The sequence below is a fragment of the Micromesistius poutassou genome (assembly GCF_964030765.1).
Source record: "Micromesistius poutassou genome assembly, chromosome: 10".
Lineage (NCBI taxonomy): Eukaryota > Metazoa > Chordata > Actinopteri > Gadiformes > Gadidae > Micromesistius > Micromesistius poutassou.
The window spans coordinates 15,330,163-15,353,281 of NC_140280.1; the positions used below are offsets into that span (position 1 = coordinate 15,330,163).

The 23,119-nt window shown below is 46.4% G+C and overlaps 1 protein-coding gene across 1 annotated transcript in view; it reads left to right on the top strand.

The window, feature by feature from the left end:
• Nucleotides 1–23,119, top strand: part of LOC311354940 (protein turtle homolog B-like) — a gene marked incomplete at both ends in the record, with an annotated part of 79,353 nt that overhangs the window by 46,970 nt on the left and 9,264 nt on the right. The window contains 12 exon segments of the mRNA XM_084474804.1: nt 2,199–2,344; nt 6,888–7,030; nt 7,483–7,623; nt 7,745–7,861; nt 8,700–8,850; nt 10,191–10,262; nt 10,265–10,313; nt 14,698–14,873; nt 15,559–15,785; nt 17,923–18,007; nt 19,762–19,926; nt 20,999–21,044. Coding sequence (XP_084330930.1) covers nt 2,199–2,344; nt 6,888–7,030; nt 7,483–7,623; nt 7,745–7,861; nt 8,700–8,850; nt 10,191–10,262; nt 10,265–10,313; nt 14,698–14,873; nt 15,559–15,785; nt 17,923–18,007; nt 19,762–19,926; nt 20,999–21,044 — 1,518 coding nt within the window.

Genomic DNA, 23,119 nt, shown 5'->3' on the forward strand with positions numbered 1-23,119 from the left:
GTGTGTGTGTGTGTGTGTGTGTGTGTGTGTACGGTGAGGATTGTTATTAGTGACGTGTTACACTGAAGTCGTTTGGTTTAATCCAACGCTTTTATCTAAAGTGACGATTGAGAACAATCAAAGGAATACATCAAAATGTACCGTGCACCAAGTTCAGACAAAGGGAAACACAGACAGGACAGAGGGCAGAGCAGCTTAAGGAGAAGAAAAAAGACTTATATTCCACGAGGTGGAGTATATTTTTTATTTGGTCTTACCAGCATCATATTCAATTGAACAACCAAAGACATTTGTGCAAATAAACCAACCACAGCTGCACAAGACTGTTTACGAGACGTTATAAAAGCAGGGTTTTTTTTTGGCATGGTTATTCTTGCGGATGTTATTCACAGTGTGTGTCTAAAGTGGACAAATGAAAACAGGAGCTAATAAATATAGCATCAGCCCAAAAAATAGAGCTGTAGAGAATCAGCCGACACTGCCAACAAGGTGAGTGATGGAAGGTTAATCACCAGGAGTGGATTACAGTCACAGGTTACCGCAAACAGCAACCTGACAAGGCAGGCTGTGTAAAATCTGCTGAGGTCTTAAGATAAAAAAAATACCTATTTATGAGCTGGTAAAAGCTTCTGAAAGAGAATCTGGGCTCTTTAAATCCATCAAGCTGTACGCCAAGCGTTGAGACGTGCGTGGGTTTATTTTGGGCTTTTTCTTTATGAATCCCAGTTTCATCTTGCACACTGTCTCCCATGGCTGGTCAAAAGGTAGTACGTGTGCACGCAGGTGTGTGTGTGTGTGTGTGTGTGTGTGTGTGCGCACGCAGGTGTGTGTGTGTGTGTGTGTTTGATGACGGACGTGTCCTGTATAGTATTTATGTCTTCCATACAAAGCCACGGGCCAATTACATTTCTCCTGCGTTTTCACAAACATTTGCGCAACACCTTGTTGTTTTTGCTCACCAGCAGCCACGCAGTGGACCATTACCGCCGTGCAGTCCTGAAGGCTCACGTTTGGCTCACTTGGCACTGCAACAGACTAACTAAATTACACGATTTATGTGTAGATCATAACATTTCCAATGTTCTTTGCACATAAACGCTTGTTCATGCCGTTTTATATCATCCGGTGAGGTAACTGCTCACGCAAGCAGAAAAGTAACACAAACTAAGACCTAATATTACCATGACAATTCGCGTCCTTTTATGCCCAAAATGATTCATCCCATAGCTGCCAATGTGTCAGAGCGCAAGTTAATGCAATGCAAATACTAACAGAATGTTATCAGAAAGTTACCCGCAGGTTGTACTTATTTCTCAGTCTGTGTACAGGAAGGCCCGTGTAACAGCCACCAGCCTCTGGTCTCTTATTAATAGCAACAATTCATCTGGTGGACGCATGATCAGCTTTGTCAGAGGCGCTATATTTAGAGCAGTGCGGGAGCACTCTCAAGAGGAACCAGCAGTGTGAGGAGAACAGCTTCTCTCCTCTCACCTCCTCCCCTGAGCCAGAAAACTCTCCATTCTTTACTTCATTTTTCTTAAACTCGGCTGCAAAAAACGGCCGCCCCTTTTGTCTGTGGAGGCTGCAGAAGCCCAGACATGTGGAGGCTGCTATGTCACCCCCACCCCCCCGTCCTGCCCACCCCCCTCCCCGCCGTAGCACGCCGGCCGCTCCGTCCCGGGCCGTGGTTACAGTCACCGGTGGGACCTAGCAGTAGATGACAGCAACCTTCTGTTGTGCCGTAGTCTCTCTCTCTCTCTCTCTCTCTCGCTCTCTCTCTCTCTCTCTCTCCCTTCCTCCGTCTCGCCCTCTCTCCACCCGCAAACCCCTCCCGCCGTCTCTGTTGGACCTTCTGTTGAGTCCGCCACTGCGGCTGTGCTACTGAATTAAGTTCAAATCGAGTGTGGGTGCAGGCACAGTCACACACGCACTCATGCCTTTTCACAAGACCAGGTTCACATTCACACTTGCTTGAAAGGGTCTCGGCTCCCTGTGAAGACTTATTGGTGCTATCAACACAATTAAATCAAAAGTATTGAATCATTTTTGTTTTTTTATGGCGTGAAAATTGACCTGGCCTGAGCAGTCCACTTTCACAACGTACGTCCTCGTGATTTGATCCTCGACGACTTACTATTATTTTAACCCGTCTCCTTTCCTTCGACCCTTGTCTCCTTTCCTCGTTTCTCCTCTCACAGTGACCTGAAGCGCAGAGTCAGTATTCTTATCGACGGTTCCCTCATCATCGCTCAAGTCAAGCCCGAGGATGCTGGGAGATACACCTGTAGCCCTAGCAACAGCCTGGGTCAGGCCCCCACTGCCTCGGCCTACATGACGGTGCAATGTAAGTAACCTGCCGGAAAAAGTCATCTGTGGAGGCGTGTTCACTCCAGAACCCAATCAATACAAGTGTAGCGATTGATCGCCGAATCTATATGTGTATTGATTTAGTTTATGCGGGTTAAAACATTGTTGGAACTCTGTGTGGGGTTTGTGTGGGAAAATTCTTTTTGTTTTCTTTCGGCCAATCGTGTCGAGGGAAACTAGTAAGAGAGGAAAAAACGGAAGACATAGAAACTGTTTCAGCCCGTTGGCCATGGTCGTTCTGAATGCTGTCTGGATGGGAATGTGTAATGCAGAACTTTGCATCAGTTCCCAACGTTGAGCTAAGATGGCCGCTGGCTGGAGTTAGGGCCCATTGATTGATGAACATTGTGAACATGTTGAACATTTTGGATTTCAGTTGTTTTTACTCCAGAGAGCCAACCCATTTTCCATTATTTTCTAAGTACTCCCATGTATGACACATCAGAAGAACAGAGCATGGTTCAGACTCACAAACCTACAGTGTCATAATTCAGCAAGGGTATACACACTCACACACACACACACACACACACACACACACACACACACACACACACACACACACACACACACACACACACACACTACTGGTTATTCCCTTGCTGAATAATGCCCAGAGCCCTTCTTCTCATTGACTTAACTTATTTTGTTGGACACAGAACACATATTGTGTGTTTGCATTGTGGAACTGATTCGGGCGTGCATTGCACCTCCAGGCGGACTTCTGATCTGCCCATTTGTGGATGAATTCCAATAGGCTGGATCCCACCTAATCCCACCAAGTATATTTGCTTTACAAAAAGTGTGTGTGTGTGTGTGTGTGTGTGTGTGTTTGTGTGTGTATTTGTATTTGTATGTGTGTGTGTGTGTGTGTGTGTGTGTGTGTGTGTGTGTGTGTGTGTGTGTGTGTGTATTTGTCTGTTTGTTTGTGTGTATTCGTGTGTATTTGTATGTGTGTGTATGTGTGTGTGTGTGTGTGTATGTGTGTGTGTATGTGTGTGTGTATGTGTGTGTGTGTGTGTGTGTGTGTGTATTTGTCTGTTTGTGTGTGTGTGTGTGTGTGTGTGTTTGGTCTCTCTTGAACCGTCTCCCCTCCCTCATCCGCCCTCTCTTCCCACCTATATCTCCTCACACGCTGGATGTTAAATGCACACTTGCCTCATGTACTGTGATGCATGCACAAACAGACTCTGCAGTATTCATACGCGTCCTACGTTGATTAAAATATACATGATCTCTACACCCAGCGTCTACACACTCCCGCAGTGCACTGACACGTCACACCCAGCACGGCACGTACTGGAATCCTTGAGGCGCACGGGGGGAACCTTGGAGACACCTGTTGTCACGCACCACTCACCTGCCTCCTTCTCTCACACACACACGCACGCACGCATGCACGCACGCATGCACGCACACGCACGCACGCACGCACGCACACACACACACTATGCATGTCCAACCTGTAATCAAGGAAAACCTGTGAGCTGACGAGGTGCAGAATGATTGATCAAGACAATGGGTAGTAATGGGACATCTGTGTCCTGCTTGAGATAACAGAGACTGAGAGAGATAAAGAGAGAGTGAGATAAAGAGAGAGTGAGAGAGATAAAGAGAGAGAGAGAGAGAGAGAGAGAGAGAGAGAGAGAGAGAGAGAGAGAGAGAATGATCAAGAGAAAGTGCGAGTGGATGAGCATGGAGGAATGCCGTGATTGGGTGTGCTGGCAGTCGTCAAGGCAACAGACATTTTTCATTACCCCTCCCCTCCACGCAAGCTTCACATTACAGCATGTCTGTGTGTGAGTGTGCGTGTGCGTGCGCGTGTGTGTGTGTGTGTTCATATGACAGCCAAGAGGAAGGCAGCAGCAGTCGTGAGAACGGCAGAGTTGTGGAGATAAGAAGGGGGAGGGGGAGGGGAGGGGAGATGGGGATTACATCATCGCCGTAACCGCGGGTGTGCCGCTAGGTGCCACGCTCTGACGGTCTCCGTAGCGTCCCCCTCCTCCGATCCCCCCCTCCCCCCCCCCCCCCCCTTTGCCTCGCTCGGCGCCCCTTATCTCGCTCTATCTGTCTTTCTCTCTCTCATTTTCGTCCATATTTATAGATACACCTTTCCTTCTCTCTTCTCCTCCTTCCTTTCTCTCTGTCCCTCTCTTGTTATTTTCGGAGGAATAGGAGCATGGGGGGATGGGGGGGGGGGCACTCCTCTGGTCTGGATCTAATCTCCCTGTCATTAAGCCTGTCATTATGTATCTCTCTCTCTCTCTCTCTCTCTCTCTCTCTCTCTCTCTCTCTCTCTCGCTCCCTTTCTCTCCCTCTCCCGCTCTCTCTCTCTCTCCCTCCCCCCATCTCTTTCTCTCCTTCTCCCACTCTCTCTCTCCCTTTCTCTCTCTTTCTATCCCTCTCTCTCCCGCTCTCTCTCCCTTTCTCTCCCTCTCGCTCCCCCTCTCTCCCGCTCTCTCTCTCCCTCTCTCTCTCTTTCTCTCTCCTCCTCTCTGCACCCCCTGCCCAGCCCCCTAAAATGGTGAGTGCAGTGGGATCCCAGCGTGTCGTGTGAGATAGTGGTGTAGTGTCTATATTTAGAAACTTGGCAGAAACCCTTGTCTGTCTGCACCAATGGATGTGCCAAATGCACCTTCCCTGGGCACAGAGTGGCTGGTGTGTCCATTCATCCATCTAGCTATCTGTCTATTGTCTATATATCTACATATCTATCCATCTATCTATCTACAGTATCTATATATCTATATATTTTTCTATCTATCTATCTATCTATCTATCTATCTATCTATCTATCTATCTATCTATCTATCTATCTATCTATCTATCGTCTATCTATCGTCTATCTATCTATCTGCCTATCTACTGTTCTATTTATCTATGTAATTATTTATACATATATATCAGCTATATATGCATCTATCTATCTATCTATGTATCTATCTATGTATCTATCTATCTATGTATCTATCTATCTATCTATCTATCTATGTATCTATCTATCTATCTATGTATCTATCTATCTATCTATCTATCTATCTATAGCAGGCATTCTGTATTCTCTTTCACATGACATCATCTATGACAAGCACACACACATACACACGTTTTCCTTTCTGCCTGCTAGGTCACCACATCTCTCTCTCTCTCTTTCTCTCCTTCTCGCTCGGCCTTACATCATCTTACCTGTCCCTGTTCAGTACGCACGCTGCATCGCGCCCCTCCCTCCAATCCCTCAAACCAATCAGCAGCGCCCTCTCTCTCTCTCCCGCTCTCTCCCACTCTCTCCCTCCCCCTGCTGCACTGCACATGCAAACCCCCACCCAACTTTTATTATGTCACCTCCTCTCCTCTCCTCTCCTCTCCTCTCCTGTTCTCTCCTCTCCTCGCTCGTCCTCTCCTTTCTTCTCCTCTCCTCTCCTGTCCACTCCTTTCTTCTCATCTCTTCTCCTCTCCTCTCCTCTTCTCCTCTCTTCTCTTCTCCTCTCTTCTCTTCCCCTCTCTTCTCTCCTCCTCTCCTCTCTTCTCTCCTCTCTTGTCCTCTGCTCTCCTTTCATCTCCTCTCCTCTCCTCTCTCCTCTCCTCTCCTCTCCTCTCTTCTCCTCTTCTCCTCTCCTCTCCTCTCCTCTTCTTTACTCCCACCCATCTCCTTAACTCTCCATTATTCTCATTTCCATTACTCATCTCCTCTCCTCTCCTCTCCTCTCCTCCACTCGTATCGCCTCTTCTTTCCTATTTGTATTCAGGGAACACTGTGAACAGATAACATCTTATCAATACGGATAACAATGATGAAGATCAGGGCAATGATGTCATTGGCGGTTACCATTAGCATAGTATTGTCTAGGAACTGTTTAGCCTCTAAATGAGTAGTTCTACTAGGGGGTTAAGGGTCATTGTGGGGTTAGGGTTAGGGGATGAGGGATGAATGACATCATGTGGTCACATGGCGGTGGTGTCAGCTCCAGTTCGCTGGCGGGTACGACTGCAGCAGAAGAAAAGGAAAAAGAAAATAGAGGAAAAAATGAGGTGTTAATGATATCCATGTCAGTGTTATGTGAAGGTTGTCGGAGGCCGGTGACTAATGTGCGCGTTTATAGGTTGTTCATTTTGAATCAGATATAAATAACATTTGCGATTAGATCAAAACATTTCTTTGTTTATCAAGATTGGGAAAACACCAACACCAAAAAAAAAACACAAAAAACACAAAAGCCAAGTGCACAGTAATACATACACACACACACACACACACACACACACACACACACACACACACACACACACACACACACACACACACACACACACACACACACACCTCCAGCTGCTGATTGCCTTCATCATATAACATTGAGCTCACTTCCCATTAAAATGATTCATTTCCTCCACCAGTGGCTGTGATTACTGCTGCGCTAATCAAACAGACAGAAACCCCCCCAAACAAGATCCCTATTCCAGACTAGTTTTACTTTCGCTTTCATTATCCCCTTCTTTTCCCATCATGTCCCGCGCCCCAGACCCTGCCCGCGTGCTGAACATGCCCCCCGTCATTTACGTGGCCATCGGTCTCCCGGGCTTCATCCGATGTCCCATCGACTCCAACCCGCCGGTTACCATGGTGAAGTGGAAGAAGGACGGGCTTCCTCTACGGATAGAAAAGGTGAACTAAATTTCGCTGCTGATGAGTAAAAGGTTTTGGGTGCACAGTGTTGAAGTGGCTGGTTGTGTTGGATTCCTCGAAGTCCCTCAGCTCAGAGGGAGTCATCTGAGGACATTGGTGAGAAACCTATGGAGAAGCTATCGGGACGTTCACAAGTAATCCTGCGCTTGCAGACGTGTAAACACTCTGAGACTTAAAGATATGTTTGGAGCTAATGTACGTCGTGATTCAATGTGATTAAACAGGCGTCGACATAATTACCGTTCAACTGCACGTACCAAACACTACAGATAGGTCCCCGTCCTTTTTAATCCCATGGTAACGTGTGGACGCTTTTCAAAAGGGTTTTTCTACAAGACGACGTGACAAAGTAGGGAGCTTGAAGCGGTTAAAAGTTTATTCAAACAATAATCCTCACACAAACGTCGCCCTTCCCCACCCACCTACCGCAGTACCCCGGCTGGAGCCAGACGGACGACGGGAGTATCCGCGTGGCGGAGGTGACGGAGGACTCTCTGGGCACCTACACCTGCATGCCTTACAACGCCCTGGGCTCCATGGGATGGTCCACTCCTGCCCCCCTGGTGCTAAAGGTCCGTCCTCTGTATCTCTTTGTTCGCATGGCGTCAGCCTGTCTCCGTGGAGCCTCATCGTGTGGACGTTCATCATTGGCTCATTTTCGCGTTGGGGGTGTTGGGTCGGCTCTGTCCTCAGGACCCTCCCAAGTTCTCAGTGGTGCCCGGAGGGGAGTACAGGCAGGAGGTGGGCAGAGAGCTGGTGATCCCCTGCGAGGCGGAGGGCGACCCCTTCCCCAACATCACCTGGAGGAAGGTGAGGCGTCCTAGTGGCCACAAAGAGGCCGCCCTGCGTTCGCCGCGTTGCTCGGTTGGTGTTTCTTGGGTCGCGTCGATTGCCGTTATCGGTCAGAGGTCTGTTGACGTGTCGAGTTGAAGATGTGTTGGAGCGTGATTGGATTCACGGAGTGAATGCTTACTTGTGAATTAAATACTCGGATGCTTGAGGATTGAGCTGGAATTCAAACGATGAGAGTAGTTTTGCTTTATCGGCTTTTATTGGGTTTTAATGATCCGCTCACGACGTATGTAGTTATGAGTGTCAATTAAATATCTTAATAATCACAGAGTTAACGACGCGCAAACACAGTTTTAATTACAACAAACTACAAATAGAGACTTGTTGGCTGTTACAATGGTAGAACTGGTGTCATGTATCATAGTTCCCCAAAGATACACCATGACAGCTCAACTGTCAATCTGCTGCTCTCACTGTCACTCATCATCTCTATGAACCTTTTCAAGGTGCTAATCGTCAGGTTCTCGCGATTATCTCCGTGACGTTTGACGCGACATGGGCTTTTAACCGAAGGAGTCGCTAGTTCGAAACCCCGGCTCCTCCTAAGGTGTCGAGGTGTCCCTTTGCAAGACACCTCCGCCTCACTGCTCCTGGCGAGCTGGGTGTCGCCTTGCATGGCTGACATCTAACCGTCTGTGTTAGATTAGTAGTTTGATCATACTGGTTAGAGTAGCGCTAGATAAACGCGGTCCATTTACCGTTTGCGTTCACGTTGACGCAGGCGTACTCGCATCATTGTTTCATTGTATATGATTGTGGTGTGTGTTGTCCTTGTGCGGATGTGATCCCTCCCCAGGTAGGGAAGCCCAGTAGAAGCAAGCACAACGTCCTGCCCCGCGGCAGCATACAGTTCAGGTCCCTCACCAAGGAGGACCACGGCGAGTGGGAGTGTGTTGCCACCAACGTAGCTACGAGCATCACTGCCAGCACCCACCTCCTAGTCATAGGTAGGAAGCACACAAACGCACACGCGCACGCGCACACACACACACAAACGCACACACACACACACACACACACACACACACGCACACACACACGCACACAAACACACACACACACAAATGCACACACACACAAACGCACACATGCACGTGCACACACACCCACACACACACACACACACACACACACGCACCACACACACACACACACACACACACACACACACACACTCATTCATACATACATTACGCATACATGTGCACACACTCATGCATCCATACACGTTTCCCACTCATCCACATGTAGAAACATACACATGCACAAACATATACACACACACACACACACACACACACACACACACACAATGTTGCCATGGACGGAGCAATTATTGAAGAACGCATCGAAAAAGACCATAGCTACAAAGGAACATTTCCCGTTACACACTCAACACTCAGGAGTGACTCGACGCCAGACTACCTCGGTGTAAAACCGGCGCTCTGTGACGAGGTGGGAGCGGTCCTTCTTACCCGGCGTGCCGCTAAAGCTGCCGAGTGTTTGTCTAGTGACGCAGCGCCGGCCAGCCAGAACCGCATCACGTCACGCGTCAAGCCCACCGGAAGCATTACGCAGCAGTCCTCCGCCGTGCCGTGACGTGCCCACGCTGTACCCTGGAGTGGATGGAGGCGGCGGGTCGGAGGGGCCCGTGGGGATATGGCGCCGGTGTCTACCTCGGTGTATTGACGTGGATTATACAGGAGGCCAGGGGCGGGGGGGGGGGGGGGGGGGATCGTTAAACCCAACCAGCCGTTAACCAGAGAGACATGCCGGCGAGAAAATCTGTCTCCTTCAGGTTTCGGGGGGCGAGATGCTGTGCAGTGTTTGGGTGTGTGGGTGTGTGAGTGCGGTTGGATCTGTGTGTGTGTGTGTGTGGTGTGTGTGTGTGTTTATGCGTTTGTCCTGTGGATACAATTTTACAGTGGGAGGCCATCCCTTTTAAAGAGAGATATGAGTCTCTTCAGCTATCGGTTGTTGGTTAATTCCCCCCATTATTTTCCCGCTTCTGTGCGTGAGTCACTTTGTCACTCGGATTGAAAAGTGATCTACAAGTACAAACATCGAATCTACGAATGATTACCAATACCCTTAATGTTGGAGAGCTAATGGGACTCTGTCCCGCTCCCAATGAGTTTCCTGACGCACCATCGAGTTACCGAACGAATGAATAAAACATGTGCATGACAAATGACTCCACAGGGGGGCCCACAGCTACGGTGGCTCCCTGCGATAATAACGTGTTTCCCCCCCCCCCCACACCACAATTTCCCATCATCCCTTGCAGGCACAAGCCCGCACGCCCCTGTCAGCATCCACGCGGTAGCGTCCTCCACCTGGGCCAACGTGTCCTGGGAGGCCGCTACGACGGAGGCTTCCCGCAGACATTCTCAGTCTGGTACGGACATGTGTGAGTCATCCCTGCTTGCTTTGCGTCCCGCTTTCCTTCTTCCTCTCTCCTTCTTCTTCTTCTTCCTCTTCTTCTTCTGCTGCTGCTCTTTCCTTCTTGTTTTAAATAGTGCCCAGAATTCCTTCCAGAAGCTTCTGTTCTCCCTCTCTGTTGTGTTATGATTCCCTCTTCCCTGGGTGGTGTTCTGAGTGCTCGTGGGAAGGGGAGGGAAATGCAGTGAGATGGAACTACACACCGCCTGCTGTATTTCCACTTACCTCCGAGCAAAGTGTATTTTTATCTCCCTGTTTACAGTCTGATCATTTTGAAATAAGAAGGGCCTGCATTCTAAACACCACCCAGAAGCATCCGTGCCCTGCTGCTGCTGATGCTGCTGCTGCTTTAGCTGTGTGTCTGCATTAACAGGGGGAAGTCAGGCCGTGTATGAGGATGGATATGGTAAAACATGGTAAAACACTGTGATGATAGAGAGACAGAGTGCTTGGAATTGATAGGATGCCATGGTAGCATCATGGCAGGTAAGCTTGTGTGCAACAGTGTCAAGATATCTCCAGAGATATCTCAAGATATCTTGTGCCAAGGGCGCTGATATGTATATCGCAATGTGAAATGTTTGCCATGTTTTACAAGCCTTCATGTGTACATTGTGATGTTAATGCGCTGAGACTGTCAAGATTGTAATCGTAGTCATTATATGTGAGTACGTTGGCTGATGGCAAGTCCACAACTCACACTTAAATTAACTTCAAAATTCTGCAAAAAAAATGAAAGGTGGCCTCAAGGGAAATGGGGTGAATTAGTTCTGTTGAAATCAAACAGTATTTATGTAAAATGTTTGTATAATTGATTATTATTCAATTATTCAAAAAATAATAATAGAACTAAAGCATGATTACCAAAAAAATAACGTAGGACCTTGCTATGACTTGTATTGCACCTTGATATTGCTGTGAAATCAGAGTCCAACTGAGGCTCTGAAAAAAAACATTAAGTAACCATACAATATAAATGTCTTCGGGCCCGCCACAGTTAAACGGTCTGTGTCTGTATGTTTGCCCTCCAGTAGATATATATTACATTTGTGTAAACCTCCAGGCGTGTGTTTTATGGTTGCGCTGACAGCTGTTATTACTATTACACAGCGCTAGATAGAGTCTCCGTGTTGGGCCGCCGTCCTCTGAGGACGCCATGAGTCATTCCAACACCGCCGCTTCTCCTTTGTCACTTCTTTGTTTTCACGCATGTACATTCGAGGACCATCACTTCAGCTCACAGGTGGCAGGAAACAGGACATGGTGTGGGAGGAATAGTGTAGGGATGCGGGATGCAGAGGCGGTGATACAGACATTCAAGATTTCAGGGAACCTGCCGGAACGTTGACGTTTTGTGTGCGGTGAGAAACGGCTTCCGAGGAGGAAATAAAACTTTATGCGACTCGGTCAGCTGTCGTTTTTATGATGCCGATATACCACCAGCCCAAGGGTGGCCCGTTTCCTTCTCTGAAAATTATTAAAAAAACGTTTTCGTGCCTTCCACGTGACGTTTGCGTTTAAAGTTTCAACATATTCCGTTTTATGGCGCTCTGGAGAGACGGCACTCATCAACGAAACGCACGCGTTACATTTTCCCATTCGTTCCACCCTTTTTTAGCATTCAAACCCTGTCTTCGCGGCATCACCTTCAGACATCAATAACTTTCTATTAGCTTGTCTGCGTCCCGCTGCAAGAGTAATAGGCATGAGCGTCCATTCACCCCCCTCCTCTCTAACCGTCAGCACTCCGTCTTGCGTTGTGGACACTGAAATATGGCCGCTCATTCGCTCCAATATAACAACGCTTCGTGTCCTTGGCTTATGTCACCACCGGTGTAGCGCGCACACACGCACACGCACACACACACGCACGCAAACACACACACGCACACACGCACACACACACACACACACACACACACACACGCGCGCACGCTCTATGAAATGTCCAGTGTGTTGGCAGCTCAATGAGATAATCGTCTGTGCGCAGGACCAACACACCAACACACTGACCCCCTGCTGGAGACGCAGAGCCCTGTTATTGAGCATCAGCTATCAGATAACTGAGTGGCCCTGTAGTGCTATTATGCCATGTTATATGGGTCATTCCCCAAGCCTCTGTATATGGCACACAGTACATGCACGTACAACATACGTACACACATGAACATCCACAGTAACACAACATCGGCAAACTGCAACAACTCTTACATGTCATACGTGTAATCTAATGTCAGTTGAAGGAATCTGTTAGATAGCACGCAACCAAAGAGTGGAGTTTTCCTTTATAATCTCTTATTTTGAGATATTTGCCTTCTATTTCTTGTAAGCAAACGTTTTCTGCAGTTCACTTTCCATTATTCATATTGTAACTTGCCCAACTGAATGGCCATTTGGTTTTAGGGATGTAGTCAATGAGGTCCACATAGGGGGTGCTGTTGCAGTTCAGTACCTCCTGAAAACCACATTAGAACGCTCTACAAATAGGCACCGTGTACATTGTATTGGGTAACAGGCAGTGGCGGCTGCTGGTCTTTCAAAGAGGGGAAGCTCATTTTCGGCCTACATCATATAAATTGTAAATTTATGTATATGTAAATTCTGCTCTCTGTTCCTTTTCAAGGAAATAGTCTGTGACCCTGTTATACCAACTAGCTTTATACCAACTAGTCTTTTCCAGTGACTTGACCAGTGTCCTCTCAATGGCCAGCAGAGCTAGGCTGCTTAAACTGCCTTGGCCCATTGTGTTATGGGTGTAGGACTTGAGCCACTTTAAACAGGAGAAGCTCCTTTCTACACATGCAGATGTAGCTCCAATTGTTGCCACTAATGAGAAAAGTTTGTGAAGCTGAGGCATTGCACTGTCCAACTGCATGTCTTCAAGGAACACCAAGAAATCACACAGCTTTCCCCTGTCACCCTGCAAGTCCTGATCTGAATACAGGACTTGAAGGTCAGACCTCAGGCTCCCTGAATCAAAGTGATGGCCAACTACCAAAACGATATTAAACTTGAACAAGGAAATGTGGGAATTATTAATTATGCAATTTCGGCAAGCAAATATCAAGAAATAGGTTGCAGTTTGTCTTTGGACTCGCTTGCAAAATCCGCTGGGGGACTGAGGACTGACGAGAGCTCCGGCGACGTTTTATAGTTCAAAATCGCTGTCACTCAAACGGCAACTCAGTCTTTCACAGACCCTCCAATCATCACGCAGAAGCCCAGTGTCCAGGCCAGCCCACTCCTCCATTCACCCCCAGAGACGCTGAGCGTCCGTGGGAGAGACATAATCGCAGCATTATCCAATGACCGTCGACTTTCGACGCACTAAAAAAAGCTGTTCTATGCAGCCCCATTGAAGTGGATGGACGCTGAGCTTCAACAGGCAAACGCACTGTGACGCTACGGGAGTGTATGAGAAGGAAATCGAGTCAGTCAACCTGTGATAAGCGGCTGATTCTGAACAAACTCGTCTTTGAGATCGACGTGTTTTAACGCATTTTTAGTCAATGAAATGTTAACACAACAGTATATACTGTATTTGACCATTTCATTTTTGAAATTTTAGGGAAATTCTTTTAGGGGAATTCTTCTCTTAGAGAAATCACCACTGGTAACAGGGCATGGCTTGGTTATAGGGCAGGGCATGGTTACAGGGCATGGTTACAGGGTATGGTTATAGGGTATGGTTACAGGACAGGACATGGTTACAGGGCATGGTTACAGGGCATGGTGACAGGGCATGGTTACAGGGTATGGTTACAGGGCATGGTCACAAGGTATGGTTACAGGGCATGGTTACAGGGTATGGTTACAGGGTATGGTTACAGGACAGGACATGGTTACAGGGCATGGTGACAGGGCATGGTTACAGGGCATGGTTACAGGGCATGGTTACAGGGTATGGTTACAGGACAGGACATGGTGACGGGGCATGGTGACAGGGCAGGACAGCAGGTTGTATGGCTGAGCAGCATGGGCTTACCAGCATCCGCGTGTTTAAATGACGTACTTGTGGCATTGTGCTCTGGATAAATGCATCACTGTTTGTATCCCGGCGTGCGTCCATACACGACCCAATGCTCAGAAAGTTGGATAAGTTATACCCCGACGGGGGGGGGGGGGGGGGGGTCCGAATTTCTTGAGCAAGCTACACAATAACCACCAGAGTTATATTTAGCGTTGTTATGCCGGTATCGCTGAGCGAGGGGCTTTTCAGCTCTCTGTATATTATGCACTGCCATAGCACATCCTATATCAGCGGCAAACATCGACAGGCACGCAGCTCCGCTCTCGCTCCGTCTCAGTATGGCTCACCCCCCCCCCCCCCCCCCGCCCGCCCACCCACACAGGCTGAAGAGGGAGCGGCTGGGACCCCACGACTGGCTGTCAGTCCCGGTGCCCGGGGGCCAGCCGTGGCTGCTGGCGGCCGGCTTGGAGCCAGAGACGGCGTACCAGTTCAGCGTGCTGGCCCAGAACAAGCTGGGGACGGGCCCCTTCAGCGAGGTCGTCACTGTGAACACGCTAGGTGGGTGGACGGCGGGGGCGACAAGGGCGCAGCGGCGCCAATGTATAAATGAATAAATAAAAGTAAACGCCGGCCTTGGCGGGTATTATTAGACCACGAGGGCTGTCTTATCGGCAAGCGTCTGGCGACAGGATGCGGCCGGGCCCCCCCCCCCGCTGGAGTACCGAGCGTTGTAAAGCAACGTGACGCGGCGGCAGGCTAACCCCGTAGACGGTGGGTTAAACCTATGAGGCTGCAGACTGCAGCATGGATTAATTAAACAGGAGATGAACTCCAAGGGACAAAGGAATGCTTATTCTATCATGTCTGTACTTAAAGTGGCAATCTCTTAAGATCCCCGCCTTGACATTCTCTTTGGCGGCACCGATGGCGATCAGAAACCCACAAGTGAGTTGAGGAGGGAGTGTGTAGCGGCGTCCGTCATACCCTCTCTGGTGGAAAAGCGATTTGACCATTCATACAATGCAAATGAATACAATGCAATCACCTTAGAGAGTTAACTTGTTAACTTGTCGAGATTGCCACTTTAAAGAAATAGTCTCATCCATTAGAGGAGAAGTCATCAAAGGTCTGAACAAACATCAGAATTAAAATGCATAAATTTAAATAAATGAATGAACCAATATCTTTCTAGATCTCCATGCATGTGGACTGTCTAACCGCCCGTGTCTCAATCTCCTTCCAGTTTTTCCTATAAGTACCCCAGAGCCATTGGTGCTGCTTACCCAACCACGGTGCCTCACAGCCAATCGCACGCAGCAGGGAGTCCTGCTCACATGGATCCCGCCGGCCAATCACACAGCACCGATCCAGCATTACATCATGGAGTTCCGCCTGGGCGAGCGCTGGGACGTGTTGGACGACAGCATCCCCGCCAGCGAGACGGAGCTGCTGGCCCGGGACCTGATTCAGGTAATACAAGCCCGGCCGGGAGGGTGGCGGAGAGGCCGGCTCTCTGACGCGTGAACACTTTTTAATTTCATTCCATTCGTCGAGCAAAGTGAAAGGAAAGTGAGGGGAGGTGGATCCATGAATGAATGATGCATCCAGTTTGAACAACAAGCGTGTACAGTTTGGAAAAATGCGAACATGAAACTTTTCGTTTACTTTCGGTTTGCCCGTAATGTTGATTTGAGCAAAGCTAATGTTGATGTTCATTTGCACGTTGACGTATCTTTTTTTGCTATGGGTGGAAGAAGGCAGAATGCACAGTGGTATTCATGATCAAAACATGACTTTCTATTGTTATTCGCTTTTTAACCCTTTTTTCATGTGAAAAGCAACCCGTATCTCCAAAGAAACTGAATACATTTGTTGTTCTGTGGTCAATGAAACCCTGTGTAGTTATTGTGGTGAGGTGACCAATCCATATTCATAAAGACTAATGCAAACTGCACCACAGAGAACCACATCCAAGGGGCTGGAAGACACAACTGTTTTTTACTTTGAAAAGCTTCCGGCAGTACAGAAACCACAACCACAACCCCCCCCCCCCCCCCCCCCGTTCAGCCTTTCATCTCTATTCATGCTCCCCCAACTCCACCTGCACGCCTACACTCTCTCTCTCTCTCTCTCTCTCTCTCTCTCTCTCTCTCTCTCTCTCTCTCTCTCTCTCTCTCTCTCTCTCTCTCTCTCTCTCTCTCTCTCTCTCTCTCTCTCTCTCTCTCTCTCTCTCTCTCTAACACCAGCACCTCGCTGCTGGTGTTATTTTTTATTTTTTACTGCAACCATGGAGGTAATTGGCCCACAAGGGACTTTCTATTTGTCAGTCTCCACTAAATTGTCTGTCTGTGTGTGTGTGTGTGTGTGTGTGTGTGTGTGGGTGGGTGGGTTGTACTGTATTATGTGCTAGTGTTAAAGTATGCAGTTCAACCATTGGTTACTAATAGGGATTGTTATTCTATTGACAGTATTAGCAACAGTATTAATATGGAAAAATATCCTAATATCAAGAACTCTAGGTGCTATCAAGGATAGCGATTGATATTGTGACTCGATTGATATTTTGAACATGAAGAGTTCTGCTTTTATCTTTCAATTCTCTGAAGGAGGAAACAGTTGATTGTATGTTAGTCCCTTTCTAAGAGTACATAGTGTACATAATTGGTTATTGTCCCCCGTTGAAGAGCCTTCGAACCCTTCTATGTTTCCTCCACATCGAGACATATTGGAGTCCAACCTTGAGTGGCTCCCTGTAGTTCTTCACTGCAGGGATAATGTCTTCTATGGCCAGAACGTTTCTGTGGTCATTCTCTTCTGCAGCTAAATTCCACTGCAGCACAACACCACAACTTGAGTTTTGTATATATATCGCACATACCTCTGTTTACTGTATATATATAGAATACACCATTTTTTGGAACTATTTGTGAGACGTATGGAATTGAAAGAACGAGAAAGTAGAAAATACAGAATGACATGTTTGTTCCGATAACTTAGTCTGCCTCCACCACAACTCTTCAGTTCCCTATGTTGCCCTGCCCCAGTCAGAACTTTATATTTAAACAGATATGTTTATATGTATATCCTAGTGCATATTAACCCTTGATTTCTAAAAGAGTATTGACATTTTTATTTAATTACATTTTTATAAGACATTATTATTGCTTATTAAAGCTGATTTGATGCTGATTTCTGATGTTTGTCATTTGGTGTAGATATTATTCTAAATAGGCATAACTTGGAACGTGTATATTATCGTGATGTTTGCGTGAGAAAATACAATGCACACAAAGACTGAAGACTGAAGAAGAGTGCGTTTTTAGTAGCGCACTTCTTTCTTCAGAGACACATCATAACATTGTGTGTGTATATATACACAAAAAAAACAATGAACAATTTGTGTACTCGATTATCGGTTCATTATTGGGACCGTAGAGAAATACCGACCAAGCAGTTGGAGGGATTTCTTAGCATTGATGTTGCCGCTATAGTTGAACGCGTACCTCAACCGTACACGTGCCTGGCTGCATGAGCCAGCCGGGCCGACTGGTGCTGTTCCTCACCATGCAGCAGAAAGCTAACATGTCCCTCCCTCTCCCTCTCCAAGGAAGCCTGGTATGAGTTCCGCATCATGGCCGTCATGGACGACCTGGTCAGCGAGCCCAGCAACATAGTGGGCGTGTCCAGCACAGGTGAGGGCGTGGCGTTCACTTCCTTCAGCTCTCCGCAAGCACTTTGTGCGGAATACACCGACATGCCGATTCCCATGTTATAGAGGAGCCGAGTGTGTCTGTTGAGGGGATCCTATGGTGCCTCAATAAGATTAAGGATACTTTTACTTTGAAGCACTTTTCATGACGCGCACATTTCTTTTGCATAAATTTTATATATATATATATATATATATATATATATACAAACACATACATACATATATACATACATATACATAAAATCAGTGGTATGGTGGATTAATAATGCTAGCATATTCAGACACATTTGTGCGCACGCACACACACACACACACACACACACACACACACACACACACGCGCGTATGAGGTACGCTTACCCCTCTAACCCACAGGGTTATCTTAACATTTCTTAACTCTTGGAGGAGTGCTGTAGAATATATTGCACACACAGCAGGTCCAATTTTATGCGTTGCCTTTTCAGCACTATTAGATTTTACCTTGCAGCACACGCATCCTCCTTTCTGCCGTCCTGAAAGGCATGACATCATCGCTGTGCTACCCCCCTTTCTTGGATTCCATTGAACTTGTGTGAGGTTTGAAAAAAGAAAAAAAAGAAGGAATAAAATGAGATAGAGACAGAGAGAGAGAGAGAGAGAGAGCGAGAGAGAGACACATTTGTTGGTGAAGATGTCGATGGCTGTGCTGAAACGCCCCCGCGAGGGTGAATTTTAAACCGCTCAAAATGTGATGCGGATGCTGTGCAGAGGTCACCGAGTACAAATCTCTTCGGCGACGACAGAAGCTGTTGGTAACATTTATAGAACAGACGTTTCGGAGAACTTTGTTCCCACAGCGAGGGCTCTGCCGCCCTCTGCTGGTAGGAGCCGGGAAGGGTAACAGCAGTCACCGCTGTATCGTGGAGCAGAAACTAATCTACAGAATGACATCATTATTGTGTTTGAAAACTTAAGTCCAGGAATCGGGATCGTCTTGAGGATATTGTGAGACACATATAACGGTTGTAGTTGTTGTTGATAATGAGCAAACTGCATCTTTTATACTGAAGAATTAGGGTTAGGGTTAGAAATGACAAATTAATAAAAAAAAGGGCATTAATGTGATGGCTTTGATTAAAGAGTAATTTCATGATTTAAGGGTTTGCTGTGATTTTAAATGAGTTGAGTGTCTTTAAATCTACATCCGGCCATTAAATGTCACCAGTATAATTGAATACCTTTCTTGGAAGCCATCTGCCACTCTAAACTAAAGTGAAACTTAACCTAAATCGTAAGTCGTGGGCACGTAAGCTCTTGTTGTGTGTTTATTTAAGTTTATCTTCACGCCATTGACCCTCATTAGATTAATCTTTTCCTTCGCTGTGCAAACACTTAGCCAACCAACGGTAATCCCCTCTCCACACTGGGAACGGACCTGTCTAATTGTGTGTGTAAAAAAAATAAATAAAAATAAATAAAAGGATTATTCAGATTTAGGTTGACATAGCTTCACAAACATTTAGCAAAACGACTCCAGCTCTGTTGACTTTGACACACACACAAACGGGACATGTGCCGTTCACCACACGCACATGCCGTTCCCCGAACAAACAACTGAGACAGACATTCACCTCATTCAGTCATAGACTTTACAATACAAACACAACCTCTAGCCCTTCGCATTCATCCCTCACATCTCTCCCCCCCCATCCTCCACCCCCCCCCGCCCCCATCCCCACCCCCTTTTGCCTCTAGATTTCTTCCCGCCTCCGGAGATGGTGGAGGAGGGCGGTCTGGCGCGGCCCGTGGTGGCGGGCATCGTCGCCACCATCTGTTTCCTGGCCGCCGCCGTTCTCTTCAGTACGCTGGCCGCCTGCTTCGTCAACAAGCAGCGCCGCCGCAAGCTCAAGAGGAAACGAGGTGAGCGGGACGCTGCGGTGGCGCCGCGACGACCTGATCCCGAGGCCCCCCCCCCCCCCCCCCCACCCCAATAGACCTCTGAAGAATAAGTCCCGCCTCCAGGTCCCTCAGTCTAATGTCTATGGGAAAGGACATGGGGTTTTGGAATGATCGTACATAACAAACTCGAAAAAACTCATGGCAAACTCGTGGCGAAGGAGTAAAAGCTGCGTCACGTTTTGATCTACACACTTTTCCCATCTAGTTTCGACTGGGTTTTTGGATTGTCGGTGCCGTTAAAGTAGTAAACCATTATCAGTGCTACTTTAACTGCACCCCCCCGAACTCCTGACCTATAGGCCACCGTCCTGGAGCGGGATGCCTCACCTGCTCCTGCTCTTTAATGAGATGTGACCTATGTATCTGCTCAGTGACTGAATGGTGGAGGTTGATAGGGAGAGAGCAGATAGGACCTTCCTTTCTCAATCTTTCTGAATCTAAATTGCAAACATACTCAGTGCACATAAGTGCACATAAGTATAGAAGTGTGTAGACCCGAGTATGTGTGCAGTTTAGATTCAGTTTAGATTCATAAAGGAAAGGCCAACGGGAGATTTTCATTGGAGGATTTTGCAACATTGCCTGCATTGAACATTGACATTTGTCAAGGTTATTCTACTTTTGAATATATGTTTTTTGTTAGATGTCTGTATATGCCTGACTTTTTAAAGACCAAGGTGACCAGATATAATTACACTACATGTAGTCCCACAGGTTTTAAAGGAATCTGGGAAGAACTTTTTTTTTGGTCTTGTTTTGATCTTCTCAATTTTGGACACTTCAGTACTTGGATGGTTTGATAGATCTAAAGACTGTTTAAAATAGTCAATATTATAATTATTATGTTCAACAGATGGTTACATAGCTTCAAACATGTTTCACTTTGTATTTTGTCACTTTGCTTCACAACAATGTAAGCACACAAGATCATGTTATAATCCTTTTGGGAGGTCATTACTTTCATTAACAGCATTTGTAAAAGTAAAAGATGTTGACTTTGTGTCGTTTCAATAATATTTTCTCTTTGTTTCAGACCCACCTTTATCAATCACACACTGCAGAAAGAGCGTGGAGGCAGCGTAAGTAACTCACCACATATTTCTTCCTTTCTTCAAAATAAGCCACTAAGGAAGAAGCTGATTATTATTACTGAGAATATCGCTGTGTGTTATTTTCATACGCACAGACAAAGAATATTCTTGAAAATGTTTTTCTGGCCTGCTGAATGGATTGCCAAGCTGTAACAAATTGCACCCATGCACACGTGTTGCAACCTTTACAGTATGAACAGACACTTAACTGCTCATCGTCGACAAAACATGCTTATATATGGTTCTCATGTTGATGGTGTGTACAGGAGTTGTGCCATGCTATTCAATAGGGAGAATGATTACTCAAAACTGAACTTTTTAGTTTTCTCAACTTTTATGACATTGTTGTCCATGCATTAAAGTTGGTGCGTTGAAGGGCTAAATTCACAAACTAAAATAAAATGACTGAGCTTTCCCTTTTTTAATGGAAGGAACTTGCCTTGCCACTGAGCCTACCGAATAGCCATGGTGATATTGCCAAATTGCTATCCATTCCACCACTACTATAATGAAACATAGTGTTTCCCTTTGGCCAAAATATTCCTTCAGAACGGGATCAGTTAAATGAAAAACAAGAGCTGAATCTCAACAAGAAGGAAATAAGCATATTTACACGAGAGCTTGAACCGCCGTCAGAAGACAAAAAGATAATTTGCATGATGCCGATGTCCCTGAGGTGTGAGCACATCTCACCACCAGTTGAAGGAACGAGGTCTCCATGTCATCAAGCTCCATTTCACCCCGCAAAGAACAACAGCGCTGGGGGCTACCAGCAGCCAAAGTGGCCCGCGCTCCTACCACATGCGGTCCCGTTTGCAAGACGAGGAACGACTTCATGCTTGGAAAGACATTTAATGGAGCGGCGGTAACAACATCATGCAGCAGTGCGAAAAAAAAAAAGGCTTCTACTAACACAGCCTATGAGTGGATGAATAAAATGAATAAAAAAACACTGCATCTTGGGAGAGGACCCCTCGACCCCCTGGGCCCGACATCTGAGGAGGCTTGTTGGAGCAGCCTCAGAGTCACAGTACTCAGAAGACGGCGACTGGAATAGAAAAGCCCTAAGATGATTCAGTGGACCTATCTATCCACTCTTCTGAAGATAAGGACAAGGACGCCGTCAAGCTTTTGTTTTGATCTCACAGCGAAGGGGAACACCAGTGTCAACAAGTCTGATACCACCAAAGAAAATGATATAAATGAGTGGCTGCAACAGGACGAGACGTATCGGTCGATATTAAGCATTTTTTTTGCCTTTGATGGAAAATGTTATCCACACCAGAAAGAAATGCCAATATGCTAGCCGTGCCAGCAACAATAAGTGTGGAAAGGTCAGGATTGTGTCTTGATTTTCAACAGGAACAAGGCCCGATCCTGCACTTTGAAACTGAAGTTTGTGGGCCTTTGTATTTGCAGTAAGGCTGTTTGTATTTACAGTGTGTGGTGTATCATATTTTGGTACTCATCTTGACACATAATGGACCTGGGAATCGTAACAACAACATAGGCCGTAACATTTTTTAACAACTTTGTATAGCTGAAAGAAACTACCTAAATAGATATATTATTGACTATGTTGGTAATCCTTGCATAGTTTATTCTTCTTATTAGCGATGAGTCATTTACCATTTATCTTTAGACAAGCTGTTGATATCTTCTTCATCTCAGTATTGCATTTGACATTGAAGATTTAGATTATTTAACTCTTTTTAAGAGTTACTTAAGTCGTTTGGCGCCTAACACCAACCATAATTCAATTTGGCGTTCCACATGGTTCAGTTTTAGGCCCAATTAATGTCTCTCCTTATAACCCGATAAGGTTAAATAAGATTTGAGTTGTTGGTTATGCAGATGATACACAGTAATATAGGGCTACAGAGTTTACAAATTAACGAGTATCTTTTCAGTGCAATTCAGCATAACTTGTGGTCCTTATGTAACAAGGCTTTATTTGTATTATTTTTTGTTGTCCTATATTTTAAGTTGATATTTATCAAATATCTAATATTTTCTACTTATTTGTTTGTTCCATTCCTTTCATTTTCTTCACTGATATATGC